The following is a 16,702-nucleotide window of genomic DNA, read 5'->3' as shown; positions in this document are numbered from 1 at the left end:
TCATTATGTCACTTCCAATCCCAAACCCTTGCCACAAGGATCATATACCTGTAGAAGAACCAGGTGCAAAACCTGCCCAATCAACCCACCCAGCACTTCATATTTCGATCTTGTCACAGGTTTATCCTACTTTGTCAGGGGCCAGGCCACCTATGAAAGCAGGTATGTAATTTACCAGCTTTGCAGCAATCATTGCGCAGCTTTTTATATTGATATGACTACCAAACAGCTGCTCACCTGAATGAATGGCTACTGACAAACTGTGGCCAAGGGCAAAATAGAACACTCTATAGCAAAACTGGCAGCTGAACATAACACACCTCACTACCTGAGCCATCTGGATCCTTCCCTCCCCCACTAGCTTTTCTGAACGGCACAGATGGGAGTTATCCTTACAACACGTTCTCTGCTCCTGCAATTATCCCAGTCTCAACTTACAGTAAAATACTGTCCCCACACCCTCCACCAAACATTTTCACCCCCTCTGACCTTTCATCTCCCCCGCATTCCCACCTCCCGCCCCATTTATTCATTTATTTGCAGCCCTCTGCCAAAGCATCCACCTGTCTTTCCCCGCTTCTCTCCTTTTTTGATCCTTTTGTCCACACCTCCCTGCCCCACAACCTCCAGACACTGTGGCTGTTGGCAGTCTAGTCCCTGCAGACTACAGCAGAGGTTGTTCATCTCTCTCCCCACCTGTACACTACTATCCCTTCCCCTTCTCTGCCACCTCTAGATTGCTGCTTGACCTCCCATATGATAGTTCTATTCCAGCCTGAGATGGTGGAGTTGGTGGCCGTGTTTGCGTGAGGTGTGCTTACTTGTGTGTGTGCGTGTGTGTGTGTGTGTGTGTGTGTGTGTGTGTGTGTGTGTGTGAGGGAGAGAGATTTAGTGACCTAAGGCCATGGCCAAATGCTTTGAGTGAGTGTCTTTTAATTGTGCCTATCTGCAGCTTGTCATGTCTTCTTTAAGGTATGCAGCAATCTTCCTTTTCCTACCTATTAATAATTAGAATATGTTAATAAAGGTTCCTAGGTTAACTTTGTTTTGTATTTGTTCCATCATCTTTTTTTAAAAATGTAAAATACAGACTGACTTTACTGTCACAAACTTCTAAAGCTGGTTCCTTTGTTATTTCAGAGATGATCAATTTTACCAGCCTCTTATGCTGAAGTCAATCGGTGCTGTATCAACTAGTACATATCAATAATTACAGATGTGCTCTTAATTTTTACTGTATTATGAAATAAGAAGAATAGAAGATTCCAAATTGTATTTCCCACATTCCAATTAATTATCAAAAGAATGATAATTTAAAGAAAATCATAAATTCTGATCAACATTAGCAGCATTTACAGTATAGTCTGTGGCCTTGCCACAGCTTTCGATTTTGTGGACCACAACAGTCTACTTGGCACGCTAAAATATTATGGCATTAATGGCACCCCTCTTGCAATGAATGGAGTCTTAACTTCAAAACATAAAGTGGGAATGCCTACTAACAGATTACACAATCTGAGTAAAGTATCCGGATGCTCTAATGTAATGCAGAATTGACCACTAGAGAGAGGGGGACCTGCTAGTATAAAAGGAGGTGGGAAGTATTGTGTTGTCAGTAGAGAAACAGTAGCAGGAGAATGTGTAAGACAGGAGGACTCATTGACTCTGAATGTGAACTAGTCATTGGATGTCCCTTGAGTAACAAATCATCAAGGACATTTCAGCCCAAGTTGACTGTTGGCGATTTGTGTGTTAGTGTAAATTTGAAGGAACAACTACCACTAAATAGAGTCCAAGCAGACCTTACATATGGGTGGACAGGGACCATTGAGTTGTGCAGAGAGTGGTTGAAAATAAATAAATATCACATGAAATCAGCACAAGGAATCACACTTGAGTTCCGGCAATCTAGCTAGCACATTGACTGTGCATAAGGAGTTAAAAAAAGAATGGGATACATTGGTCGAGCAGCACCGAAGATAAACATTTCTGTAGTCAGTGCTAAGCGATGCTTGAAGTAGTGCAAAGAGAGACACTACTGGACAGTGGATGACTGGAAATGAGTGGTATGTGATGAATGATGCTATACCCTGCGGCAATCCAATGGAATTAGGTTTGTGAATGCCCGGAGAATGTTACCTGCCGTCATTCATAGTGCCGACAGTGAAGCACTGAGGAAGTTGTGTTACACATGGAAGTGTTGATCATGTTTAAGTGTGGTCCACTTATTGTGCTTAATGGCACATTAAATGCAGAATATATGAATACATTTTACAGCATTGTGCGCTGCATACAACAGAGGAACACTTCACAGTGATGATTGTATCAGCATGACAATGCACACTGTTGTAAGGCAGCACCTGTGAAGGAACGGTTTGTGGACAACAACAACCCTGAAATGGATTGGTATTCCTGAGCGGAACTCAATGGAACACCTTCAGGACGAGTTAGAATGTAGATTTCACTTCAGACTCCAGTGTCCAACATCACTACCTTTGCTTGTTTCCTTTCTTGAGAACAAATGGTCTGGCATTCCCCAATAGACATTCAGACAGCTCACTGAATTGGCCCCAACAGAGTTCAAGCTACTATCAAAGTAGGGGAGAACAAAATCCATACAATACGCACAAGTAGGTGTCTGGGTACTTTTGATGAAACTACCCTCAGATTGTTTTTAAACTACATAAATGATCTGGCAATATCTCTGGCAGATGCCCGTCCACGTCCATGAAGCTCTCGCTAAGTTAAGTGATTAATAATGAAATAAGAGCTAATTTAGTTAATATTATACTTTAGACTACTGCATTTACTTCTTCACTAGGTTGTCTATTGACGGTTTCGCTTTTCTGAGTGTATTTATATCGAAAAGAAAGTATTTCTTAAAGGCCGATAGTAGTTAGCTTTTTTTACATTTTATGCACAAATTTCGGGCGAGTGCAGATCTTTATTTTTTTGACTAGACTTAGCATTTTGAAGTTCAATTATTTCGTGTCTATCATACCGACTTTAGGTAGTTAATTAGAACTTTCAAAAGTAAGTTTAAAAGTTTGTTTGCATTAGTGTTTAGTTACGTATTAGTATAGGCTATGAATCTTCAGTGATCTTGTGCCAAGTTATTCTCTGCTTTTGCGTAAGATATTAGCAGATACTGTAAGGGGGGAAGGAAATCTGAAGGAAGAGGCATTCTGTGAAGACTGTAGATTAAGGTTTCATTGGGGGGCGAATGTAGCGGCGAGGAAGCGGGGTAGATCATAAGGTCCTTCCATGGCAATGCAGGTTATGTAGGAAGGACAGAAAAATTGCTGAACAGGAGGCAAAAATGTGTGCCCTTAAGGCTGAATTAGAAAACGCGAATTTCGAATTATGTAGGCTAAAGGGGGAAAAGAGATGGAGTGCTGGGAAAAGGTAGCAAGCAAAGGACATAAAAGGGAAACTGTTGAAACAGCTTTAGAAATTCCATTAATAAATCATTTTGCCTTGCTATCTGAAGTATTGGAGGAAGGGCCTCATCCAGACGTAGATTAATGTAGGTTGAAGCAGAATAGTAGCTTAAAGAAAAAAAAAAGAGACAGATTGGGATCAAAGCAGAATAGGAAAAGAAAAATTCTGCTTCTAGGTAGCAGTCATGGGAGGGGTGTACGCCAGCAGCTTCAGGAGAAATTAGGTGAAGGGTACCAGGTCACAAGTTTTGTGAAAACAAGTGCTAGCCTTAGCCAGGTGACAGAAAACTTAGGTCAGTTATGCAAGGACTTTGAGAAGGGAGATCAGGTAATTATAGTTGGGGGAACAGGAAACAGCCTGGCTATGAATCTAAGATATAGTATTAGGAGTGACCTGGACAATATAGGAGCAGAAACTGGGCACACAAATGTGGGGCTTGTGGAGGTCTTTAAGTGACATGATCGGCCCTGGGTAAACATTGCTGTAAGGTGTGTTAACACTGAGCTGAACAGGATGCTCCAGGCACCAGCAAAATCTCACACAAGTGTTACTCCAGTTGAATGGCCTGCACCTAAATAGGAAGGGGAAAGATAAGTTAGCTTCACTATTAGCAGATACTGTAAGGGGGGCCACAGTCACACAAAGGATGATCCCTGCAGTTAATGGGACCAGGCAGACAGGTTTTTCAGGTTAAAGCCAAAGTTCAGACAGACAATAATCAAGAAAAATAGAATAAAAGAAGCTTCATGTAACCATATGAGATGTGTGGTTTTCATCATAATGTTACAGTTGAACCATTCCCTATGAAATATCATGTTAGCAATAAAACTGAACTTTGTACAGAAATATTTAACAAAAAAATGGTTCAAATGGCTCTGAGCACTATGGGACTTAACTTCTGTGGTCATCAGTCCCCTAGAACTTAGAACTACTTAAACCTAACTAACCTAAGGACATCACACACATCCATGCCCGAGGCAGGATTCGAACCTGCGACCGTAGCAGCCCCGCGGTTCCGGACTGCGCGCCTAGAACCACTAGACCACCGCGGCCGGCTGAAAATATTTAACAAGTTTCCTTAAGGAGGAGTATCAATTTACTTCATCAAAACACCAGGGGAATAAAAAATTAAGTAGATGAACTGTTAGTGTGTTTAGATGATCTCAAAAACGAGAATGAGATTGATACACTTTGTCTGTCTGAACACCATGTAACTGTAAGAATGGAAAGTGTCAGTATAAATGGGAAACAATTAAGCATCTTACACTTGCAGCTATAACATGGATAAAGGAGAAGTTGCCATTTACACAAAACAAGGGTATAAGTGCAAAACAGTAGAAGTAAACAAATTTTGTGTCGATCAGCACTTTGAAGTTTGTGCATGTGAACTACAGGAATATAATGTAGTGTTGGTTTTAGCAACAGTGTACAGGTCCCCATTAGGAGATTGGGACCCATTCATAAAAACGTTTGACTCCCTATTATGTTGTCTGTCAGACAAAAATAAGAAGTTATTAATCTGTGGCGATTTCAAAGTAAACTTTCTAAGCAATTCTGATCAGACCATAATGCACAACTGATTAACTTACAAAGCAGGGTGTGCAGCACTTCAGAGAAAGTTTAAGAAAAGTTAATGGGGGATATGTATGTAATGAGCCAAATGCCAATAATAAATGTAACATATTTCTTGATAAATGTAACACCAAACAGTTTTCAAAGAAACCTTGGATCACTACATGTATTAAAAGTGTCTGCAGAAAGGAAAAGAAAATTGTATGAGGCAGCAAGAATTAGTAAAAATCCAGAAGTAATTTTATACAATAAAAATTATTGTAACACACTGAGAAAAGTTGTCAGAAAATAAAAAAAATATGTATATTAGAGATGAAATTAGCAACTCGGGCTATAAAATCAAATCAGTATGGAATGGTGTTAGAAGAGAGACAGTAAAAGTAACCACTGGGGTAGATAGTATTACTATTAAAGAGAATGAGACCATTTTAATCAACAGTACACAAGTAGCTAATGTATTTAACAACCATTTCTTAAGTGTAGGTAAAAATTGGTGAGAATAGTTCAAAAGAAAAAGCCATGCAGTACACAGAAGAGTCAGTTTTGGGAAATCCTAGTCAGATTAATTTTCATCACCAGCCTCTTGTGAAATAAGGACAAATCATTAAATCTTTGAAAAATAAATGTTCTGTTGGAGTAGATGACATTTCTAACAAGATATTAAAACAATGTGGAGCAGTTACAGCTGATGTTCTGAGTCACATCTGTAATGAATCACTAACTCAAGTACTTTCCCAGAAGGGTTAAAATATGCCATTGTCAACCCTGTCTACAAGAAAGGGGACACCACAGATGTCAATAATTACCATCCAGTATCCTTGCTTACAGCATTTTCAAAAATTGTCAGGAAAGTAATATGAGTTAGCCATCTCAGCAGCAATGAGATACTCAGAAAATCACAATTTCAAAAGTGCCGTTCCACTGAGACAGCAATGTACAATTTCAGTGCCCACATAAAAGAGGCTTTAAATAGTAAAATGTCACCAATAGGAATTTTCTGTGACTTATCCAAAGCTTTTGATTGTGTGAACCATGACATTATGTTACATAAATTACAATTCTATGGTATAAATGGAACAGCATATGAGTAGTTAAGTCATATCTACAGAACAGGAAGCAAAAAGCTGCTTTATATGGTTTAAGTGATTTAAGGAAGTTTTCCACTTCATCTAACTGGGGTGAAATTGCATTAGGTGTTCCACAGGGTTCAACTATGGGTCCCCATCTGTTCTTGATATATTTGTACGACTTTCCTTCTTATCTGAAACAAGAAGCTAAACTGACACTGTTTGCTGATGATACAAGCACCATTATTAATCCAGTGAAAGAAACTCCAATAGAAAATGATACAAATAGTGTCTCTGGAAAAGTTATTGCTTGGTTTTCTGCGAATGGGCTTGCTCTGAACTTCGAAAAAACACAGTTCATCCAATTTGCTACTGCAAGGAGTACAATTCCTTCAATAAATATAACACATCAGCAGAAGTCAGTAGCCAGGTTAGAGCATACCAAGTTTTTGGGTGTACATATAGGTGAGAATCTTCATTGGAAAATTCATATTTTGGATCTCCTAAAGCAACTGGGTTCAGCAACTTTTGCAATAAGAATAATTGTTCATTTTGAGGATACAGAAATTAGTAAGCTAACATACTTTGCATACTTTCACTCTCTGATGTCATATTTTGGGGTAACTCAACACTTAGGCAAGAAGTATTCAATGCTCAAAAGAAAGTGGGGCTCATAGTCACACATTTTGTACACATCTCTTTAAAAGATTAGGAATTCTTACAACAGCCTCACAGTACATTTACTTAGTAATGAAATTTGTTCACAACAACATGGAGAAGTTTAAAAACCACACTGACATTCATGATTATAATGCCAGAAGAAAGAAAAACTTACACTATCCTCTACTTATCCTATCTTTGGCGCAGGAAGGGGTAAAATATGCTGCTATAAAACTATTCGATAAATTACCAGATGAAATAAAATGTCTGACAGACAGCAGTAACAGTTTTAAAGATAAACTGAAATCATTTCTCCTTGACAACTCCTCCTATACCACAGATGAATTTTTGAATAGGAATAAATAAATTAATAGGTATAATACATGTATTTTGTGCCATTTAAGGGTATGCAGTAGGTAACAAAAATGAGAGAGAGAGAGAGAGAGAGAGAGAGAGAGAAGAAAAGAAACACCACCTCAACATTCATGTGTGCAATTCTTATGCATTTGACATATCCTTCAATAACAAATTAAAAAGGAGTCTATGTGTAGGTGAACCAATTAAGAAGCTAAGTTCAACATGTTTCTGTTGCTGATAGTAAAAAACTGTTTCAGTTGAACTATGAGTTACAAACACAATACAAGACACAAAAAGAATTTTGATGGACTTTGCTTTCTTCTTAAGGGTTCTGACCTAAAATTCCTTCGTTTATAAATTCTCTTATCTGCATTTGTGCAGTACGTATGGACTCATTCCATGACCAAGTAGCTATGGCTTAAATAGTGCCATGGACCATGGTAAGATAAACAAATAAAATGAAATTAATTGCTGGTTAATGAAATCACTGTCTACTGAAGTAAATTTAGTGCCTTTGTGTTTGACTGCAGAATTTTCATCCTTAAGCTATCTAATAACAATAAGGATAATTCATTAAATTCAGTGTTTGTAACTTATTTTGTTGTTACCTACATCAAAGCAACAGGTAAGCATTTATAGATATTTTGTGTGCAGAAATTTTTATTCATTTTCTGTTTATAATTTTTCTGATTATTTTTGCTCTCTTCTTTGAAAGTTGTGTATTCTTTGATCATATCAAATTTCTGGTATCTTGAACAATAATTTTCGATATTTAGCAAGCACACAGCTAACTCGGAGAAATGACACTTTCTACTGGTGGAGGACAACAGGGAAAACATAAAATAATTATGAAAATTACCTCAAAGAGCGCTCTATATCTTGAGCATCAGACACCTGAGAACAGGCAGGGGCACTTGCTGGTTTCAGAACTTCTTTGTTTTTAATTCCCGAATGGAGAGCCATGACATGCTCTGAGAGTAAACTGTCCAAGTGCTGTAATTACAAAGTTTCAATAATGAAGGCACAAAACGAAGTTTTACTTGTAGTGAAATTATCTAGTTATTTACAGAATATTGAACTTAATGACTTTACCTCATTTGGACGGTCCATTAGGATAAACACTAGATCAAACCGAGAGAGAAGTGCTGATCCCATACGCAAGTTTTCTGAAACTGTCTTTGCTCTGTTATAATGTCCACCAACAGGATTGGCAGCTGCTAAAATTGATGTTCTTGCAGGTAAAGAGCAAACTATCCCTGCTTTAGCTATACTGATACTCTGTTGTTCCATTGCTTCAAGAAGTGCCTTAAATAAAGAAATCCACTCATTAACTGTAAGCCTTTTTCAATATAATTATAATAATGTTGTAACAGACATGAAATTTGTAAGACTTCTTAAAAAGGAAACTCTCCCTCCAGAACTTCACACTGGAGATAAAGGTACAATCAATTAAAAAAAAAAAAACTATAAACTTTATATGTTTGTTTAGTTAAGGTAAAAAATATTACTCAACAGTTTCAAAACAATGGATCTGCTCATCATTCTAGTTGATTATCATTCATGAACACAACGAGGTATGATCTTTCAAGAACATAACGTACAACATTTTCATCCCATAGCAGACACTAAGCAACATTTACTTATGTTTATTTTTGCTACACACATTCACATTTGATATAAAGAAAAAAAGAAACAGTTAAGAATCTATACCTTAAAAAATGAAAGCATGTAAGGAATTAATTAGGCAACATGTACATTACAATTTGAATAAGCACAAATAAAAGTAGAGAGCAGAGTGTGTGCTTTAGAAATTCCAAAATTCCCTACATTATATAATAACTGAGCTTTGGACTGTGTGTTAATCACAATTTGAAACAAGGAAATCAAACTAGAACCTAACTAAAATTATAGTTGTTATTCTTGTTATCAAAAACATATATAATTCCATTTTCTTCAAAACACTGAACATCTGGTACCCAATACTGCAGTTACATTGAATATTTCAAGTACCCATTGACTGAGTCTGCGTGCTCCTGTGCCACATCGAGGATGAATGGCATAGTACAAAAGTATATAAAATGAGCTAATTATATGGAAAAAATATGCCATCATTCTGTTTATCTATGGGGAACTACAGTTACAGACAGACTGCAGTGGACTAATAGCTTGGGATGAATATCACAGACACAATGAGGTTTATGACATACTCACTAACTGCCATCATTGGTGTCTATAAGAATACCGATAAGTAAAACGTTCCTGTTGACAAATGAGACAAACTGTAATCTTTTAATTTTAAGAGATTGTGAAAAATGCTAAATAGTTTTGGAACAGGAAAATAATTCAGTAACATTCAAACACATATCTTGACAAATTAGAGGTACTGTTGATCACATTGCCACATTATTTTCACTTGCTGCAGGAAGTACTGGAGCAATTCTCTTGGAACATGTTGCTTCCCTGCATCATTATAAATAATGTTCTCACAAATACAATTTTTAGACATCTATAACTTATTTGCCGTTTCTTCCTTTCTCACTTTTCCATTACAAATTTTCTCATTAACCACCAAACTGAGCAAGAATTCTCTCAAACCTGACACATAAGAGTGTCAAACTGAGCAAACACTGAGCCAAAACAAAAGTCCAAACAGAGCTATCCAGTTGCAGAAATGGTCACATATATAATCTTTTAACAATAAAAAGAAGTGCTTATTTTTTTTGTTAATACTTACCATATAATTTACTCCTTTGTTAATACCTGTAAGACAATTACAATTTTATTACCGAAATGACTTATCCACAAGATTCCTGTTAAAATTTACACAACAGTTTAGATCAAAACAATTACAATGGCCATTTTTATCAACATTTTCCATTTTTGATGAAATTACTCGACTTTTCACATTTAACTTTCGGTAATATTTTTTCTTATTTATTTTTGGCTTTAACATTTGCCCACAAGAATTAGAATATTCCTCAATGTTGCCTTCCCCCTCCGAGATGGCTACGCCAGTACCTCTATCAATATCACACCTACCATCAACCAGCAATACCTCCTCTTTGACAGCTGCCATCCATTCCATTACAAGAAATCCCTTCAATACAGCCTAGCCACCCCTGGCCATCGCATCTGTAGTGATGATCAGCCTCTCTCAAAATACACAAATGGTCTCACTGAGGTCTTCACAGATTGTAATTCCCATCCCAACCTTGTACAGAAACAGATCTCCCATGCCTTATCCCTCCAGGCGCCCACCAACTCCCAATATCTGGCCACAGAGGAGCATTCCCCTCATGACTCGGTACCACCCAGGACTGGAGAAACTGAATCACATTCTCCGCCAGGGTTTCAACTACCTCTCGCCATGCCCTATAAAATGAGGAATGTCCTACCCAATATCCTTCCCACCCCTGCCACAGTGGTGTTCTGCCACCCACTGAACCTACACAACATCCTTGCCCATCCCTACACAACCCCTGTTGCCAACTCCTTGCATCATATCCCTGCAATACACCTAGATGCAAGACCTGTCCCATACATCTTCTGACCACCACCTACTTTAGTCCAGTCACAAGCATCACTTATCCCATAAAAGGCAGGGCTACCTGTGAAACCAGGCACATGATTCTACAAGCTAAGCTCAACAACTGTGCTGCATTCTACATGGGCAAGACAACTAACAATCTGTCTGTCTGCATGAACACATGCCGACAAACATCTGGACCACTCAGTTGCCGAGCACATTTCCCAATGCAACGTTCTTCATTTTAATGATGGCTTCATAGCCTGTGTCATCTGTATCCTTCCCACTAACACCAGCTTTTCTGACTTGCGCAGATGTGAACCCTCTCTACAATATATCCTACATTCCCTCCTAACCTCAATCTTTGTTAGTCACCGTTCTCATTCACACACCCAGTTCCCTGTTCCCACTCCGCCCTTCTATTCCACCAATACACCCACAATCTTACTACTTCTCTCCTTTTCTGCTGTCCACCCTCCGCCCTCCATCTAACCTCCCGACTGCACCTAGCTGCCCTACCCTCTCCCCACATTGTCCCTATGCTCCCACAAGCATCACTTTACGATCCCCTACCCCTCCACACTCCCTGCCACACAGTTGCTTCTGCTAGTTGCAGTCTGATCTTGGCAGCCAGAGGCTGTATTCTGATGAAGGTGTGTCTGGCCGAAAGCTTTGTTTGACAGTCTTTTTGCTGTGTCTATCTGCAACTCAGCATCTCCACTATTTTGCATTACACTGTCAGAATTATAATTAATATCATCTTTCCAGTAAACATAACTCTTCAATATCAGACATCTTCACATAAAAATTACATGAATTATGTGATTTTAACAATACAGTGTTTTACATACCCTTTCCATTATTTGATTTGGTCAACTATTTTGTTTACAAAATAATGAGTGTACATAAAAGAAAAATTACACAGAAATGAGCATAACTGAAGAGCACTAATGTAAAACTATGAAACAATATAAGAATTGAAAAATTAGCTTCGAAAAATGAAATATTAAAGAGAATCACAAAGTATATTAGTTGCATGTTTTGTACTGTTCGGTAGGCAAGTCTCTGTCTGGTTCATTACACATGTAATGGTGAAAGATGGTTTTGCACCACCATGCCTCGACAAAAACATGACTGTTGTAGGTTTGATTACTCTTTAAATAAATATTTGACAATTTCTTGGGTATCTGGCAGAAGATTACAGTGCTGGAGACAACAAAAATATTTTGTAGCACATCATTCATGATATGTAGTGCCTGCCTTTGTTGAGCCAATGGCATAGGACACAGAAACACTAACTCCAGAGTGGAACAACAGAGTCATGATGCCTGCTTACAAACATCATCAAACTGTGAGTTACCTGTACCTCAACACATGACCCAACAGATGAATATTCACTGACATCTGTGCCACAACACGTGAATCAAGCTCGTAATGGCAACACTTGCAAACACATTTAGAATATTATTGAATGACAGTGAGTCCCCACTTCCTTTTTATCAATGGGATCTATATGAACTTATTGCTATGTCCCAAAAATATATATGTAGTAAATGCCTCTTTCTATGATGTAATAAATAATCCAAGTTCATATTTTCAATGATGTATCTTCAATATTCACGTAAATATCATTTAAGTGCAGGTTGTAAAGATAATAGGTTCACTTAATAATTTCCTAATCTAATGCTTATCTCATTATTCAATGGCTTCATTGTCTTCTTCAGGGGAGATGAATGTTGCCTTAGGTTTTGAATTACAAAGAAGCTATAATTTTCTTCATAAATCAAAGTAAATAATGCAAGTAGCATCAATTATTAAATCATCTTAAAACAATTTCCTTGTGTGTTCTCTGTCCTGTATTTTGCCTTCAAAATAATCTTCAAACGACAATACATTTCGCCTTCCCAACAATTACACAACAACTTCTTTACAGAAAAATGAAAGCAACTACCAGTTCTATTATAATCACCATGAACAGCAGCTTACACCAAGCATGATGTGAACATGAATATTATCCAAAAAATGCTTTCTTTTATAATAGTCGTTAAAGCAGAATTTATTGTACAATTAATCATCAGGAGCAAAACAGAGAGTAATAACATTAACTGTATCAGTAAAAATATTACTTTATTTATTTTTCTATAAATTTTAAGTAAGAATAAAAAGAAATTGAAGAGAGAAAAAGTTTTATGTAGTTTCAGTTTCAAATAAACTATCACAATGATTTAATACATAACAAATGAATCCAAAAGCTTAAGTTACATATCAGTATGTACATATAAAGTGCTGGACTTGGTTGTATCACAATGTCCTGATGAATTCTAGCTGGTTTTGTTGGCAAGGAGGAACAAAAATGCTAACAGGTGAATGGTCATAATGTTCTGATTTATCTGTGTTTATGCAGAAGACTTTATTGGTTATTATCTATTTCCAGTACATGAGCCATTCATATAGGTTATGTAGGGTTCTCACTTTACCCTTATTGTTGTTTGTTCTACAGGGGCATTTCCTGTGGGATGCCCATTGGAAAGTGCATATGGTTTCAGTAGTGAACTTTCTAATCATACCTTAGACCTACACAATCCGTACAGAGCGGAGGCCACGCAAACTAACAGCTGAGATACATTTGTACAAGCATTCCATGATTCCAAGACTTCTGTGTGTGTTTGTATAATCAAGAGATGGATTAGAAACACAGATGGTGGACAATAAAATAATGATATTTTGAAGGGAATGCCAGATGAAAGATCTATCAGATTCCTCTCCATAATGCAAAACATATTTACTAAAATTCCTCCTCCCATGAACCATGGACCATGGACTGTAGCGCTGGTGGGGAGGCTTGCTTGCCTCAGCGATACAGATAGCCGTACCTTAGGTGCAACCACAACGGAGGGGTATCTGTTGGGAGGCCAGACAAACGTGTGGTTTCTGAAGAGGGGCAGCAGCCTTCTCAGTAGTTGCAGGGGCAACAGTCTGGATGATTGACTGATCTGGCCTTGTAACCTTCACCAAAATGGCCTTGCTGTGCTGGCACTGTGAACGGCTGAAAGTAAGGGGAAACCACAGTCATAATTTTTCCCAAGGGTATGCAACTTTACTGTATCATTAAATGATGATGGCATCCTCTTGGGTAAAATATGCTGGAGGTAAAATAGTCCCCCATTTGGATCTCCGGGCGGGAACTACTCAGAAAGGATGTTGTTATCAGGAGAAAGAAAACTGGCATTCTACTGATCAGAGCATAGAATGTCAGATCCCTTAATCATGCACGCAGGTTAGAAAATTTAAAAAGGAAAATGAATAGGTTAAAGCTAGATATAGTGGGAATTAGCGAAGATCGGTGGCAGGAGGAACAAGACTTCTTGTCAGGTGAATACAGGGTTATAAATACAAAACCAAATAGGGCTAATGCAGGAGTAGCTTTAATAATGAATAAAAAAATAGGAGCGTGGGTAAGGTACCACAAACAGCATAGTGAATGCATTATTGTAGTCAAGATAGGTACGAAGCCCATGCCTACCCCAGTTGTACAAGTTTATACACCAACTAGCTCCGCAAATGATGAAGAGATTGAAGAAATGTATGCTAAGATAAATAAATTATTCAGATAATGAAGGGAGATGAAAACTGAATAGTCATGCAGGACTGGAATTCGATAGTAGGAAAAGGAAGAGAAGGTAAAGAAGTACGTGAATATGGAATGGGGGATGAGGAATGAAAGAGGAAGCCGCCTGGTATAATTTTGCATAGAGCATAACTTTATCAGGACCATGAAAGAAGGTTGTCTACGTGGATGAGGTCTGGAGACACTGGAATGTTTCAGACTGATTATATAATTGTAAGACAGAGGTTTAGAAACCAGCTTGTGAACTGTAGGACATTTCCAGGGGCAGATGTGGACTCTGACCACAAACTATTGGATATGAACTGTAGATTAGAACTGAAGAAACTGCAAAAAGGAGGAAATTTAAGGTACTGGGACCTGGATAAACTGAAAGAACCAGGGGTTGTAGATAGTTTCAGAGAGAGCATCAGGGAATGATTGACAAGAGCAGGGGGAAGAAATACATTAGAAGAAGAATTGGTAATTTTGAGAGATGAAATAGTGAAGGCAGCAGAGGATCAAATAGGTAAAAAGATGAGGGCTAGTAGAAACACTTGGGTAACAGAAGAGAATTCAATTGATGAGAGGAGAAAGTATAAAAATGCAGTAAATGATGGAGGCAAAAGTGAATACAAATGTCTCAAAAATGAGATCGTCAAGAAGTGCAAAATGGCTAAGCAGGAATGGCTAGAGGACAGATGTAAGAATGTAGTGGCATATATCACTAGGGGGTAAGATAGATACTGCCTACAGGAAAATTAAAGAGACCTTTGGAGAAAAGAGAACCACTTGTATGAATATCAAGAGCTCAGACAGAAAACCAGTTCTAAGCAAAGAAGGGAAGACAGAAAGGTGGAAAGAGTATATAGAAGGTCTATACAAAGGAGATGTACTTGAGGGCAATATTATTGAAATGGAAGAGGACGTCGATGAAGATGAGATGGGAGATATGATACTGCACGAAGAATTTGAAAGAGCACTGAAAGACCTAAGTCGAAACAAGGGCCCAGGAGTAGACAACCTTCCATTAGAACTACTGGTGACCTTGGGAGAGCCCTGACAAAACTCTATCATCTCGTGAACAAGATGTATGAGACAGGCGAAATACCCCGACTTCAAGAAGAATATAATAATTCCAATCCCAAAAAAAGCTGGTGTTAACAGGTGTGAAAATTACCAAACCATCAGTTTAAGAAGTCATGCCTGCAAAATACTAAGACGAATTCTTTACAGACGAATGGAAGAACTGGTAAAAGCCGACCTCCAGGAAGATCAATTTGGATTCCCTAGAAATCTTGGAACACATGAGGCAACACTGACCCTACGAATTATCTTAGAAGATAGATTAAGGAAAGGCAAACCTACATTTCTAGCATTTGCAGACTTAGAGAAAGCTTTTGACATTGTTGAGTGAAATACTCTCTTTCAAATTATTAAGGTGGCAGGGGTCAAATACAGGGAGCGAAAGGCTATTTACAACTTGTACAGAAACCAGATGGCAGTCATAAGAGTCAAGGGGCATGAAAGGGATGCAGTGGTTGGGAAGGAAGTGAGGCAGGGTTGTAGTCTATAGCTTTGAGGTTTGCCGACAACACTGGAATTCTGTCACAGACAGAAAAGGACTTGGAAGAGCAGATGAACGGAAGGGATGGTGTCTTGAAAGGAGGATATAAGATGAACATCAACAAAATCAAAACAAGGATAATGGAATGTAGTAGCATTAAATCAGGTGCTGCTGAGGGAATTAGATTAGGAGATGAGACACTTAAAAGTAGTAGATGAGTTTTGCTATTTAGGGAGCAAAATAATTGATGATGGTCGAAGCAGAGGATATAAAATGTCAAGAAAAGTGTTTCCGAAGAAGGGAAATTTGTTAACATCGAGTATAAATTTAAGTGTCAGGAAGTATTTTCTGAAAGTATTTGTATGGAGTGTACTCATGTATGGAAGTGAAACATGGTCGATAAATAGTTTAGACAAGAAGAAAATAGCTTCTGAAATGTGTTGCTTCAGAAGAATGCTGAAGATTAGATGGGTTGATCACGTAACTAATGAGGAGGTACTGAATAGAATTGGGGAGAAGAGGAATTAGTGGCACAACTTGACAAGAAGAAGGGATCGGTTGGTAGGACAGGTTCTGAGGCATCGAGTAATCATCAATTTAGTACTGGAGGGAAGTGCGGAGGGTAAAAATCATAGAGGGAGACCAAGAGATGAATACACTAAGCAGGTTCAGAAGGACGTAGGCTGCAGTATGTACTGGGAGATGAAGCAGCTTGCACAGGATAGAGTAGCATGGAGAGCTGCATCAAACCAGTCTCAGGACTGAAGACCACAACAACAACAACAACAACAACAACAACACACTCACAAAAATTATCACCATCCAAATAGATGAAAAAATTTGAATGTTAAAACAAGAGGGACCGTACCTATCAATCTGACTGGTGAGTGTTGTTTAACATTTAATAA

The 16,702-nt window shown here is 38.1% G+C and overlaps 1 protein-coding gene across 1 annotated transcript in view; it reads right to left on the bottom strand.

Annotated features, from left to right (window-relative positions):
- The window catches only part of LOC124598192 (DNA helicase MCM8-like), a 182,060-nt gene that overhangs the window by 22,443 nt on the left and 142,915 nt on the right, over positions 1-16,702 (bottom strand). The window contains exons 10-11 of the mRNA XM_047135984.1: positions 8,190-8,402; positions 7,957-8,090 (exon numbers count right to left, since the gene is read on the bottom strand). Of these exons, the coding sequence (XP_046991940.1) occupies positions 7,957-8,090; positions 8,190-8,402 (347 nt within the window). The remainder of the gene's footprint in view (positions 1-7,956; positions 8,091-8,189; positions 8,403-16,702) is intronic.

Source organism: Schistocerca americana, chromosome 1 (assembly GCF_021461395.2).
Source record: "Schistocerca americana isolate TAMUIC-IGC-003095 chromosome 1, iqSchAmer2.1, whole genome shotgun sequence".
Taxonomy (NCBI): Eukaryota; Metazoa; Arthropoda; class Insecta; order Orthoptera; family Acrididae; genus Schistocerca; species Schistocerca americana.
Note: the sequence above shows the minus strand (reverse complement) of the source record. Positions and strands in the feature narration are given on the sequence as shown.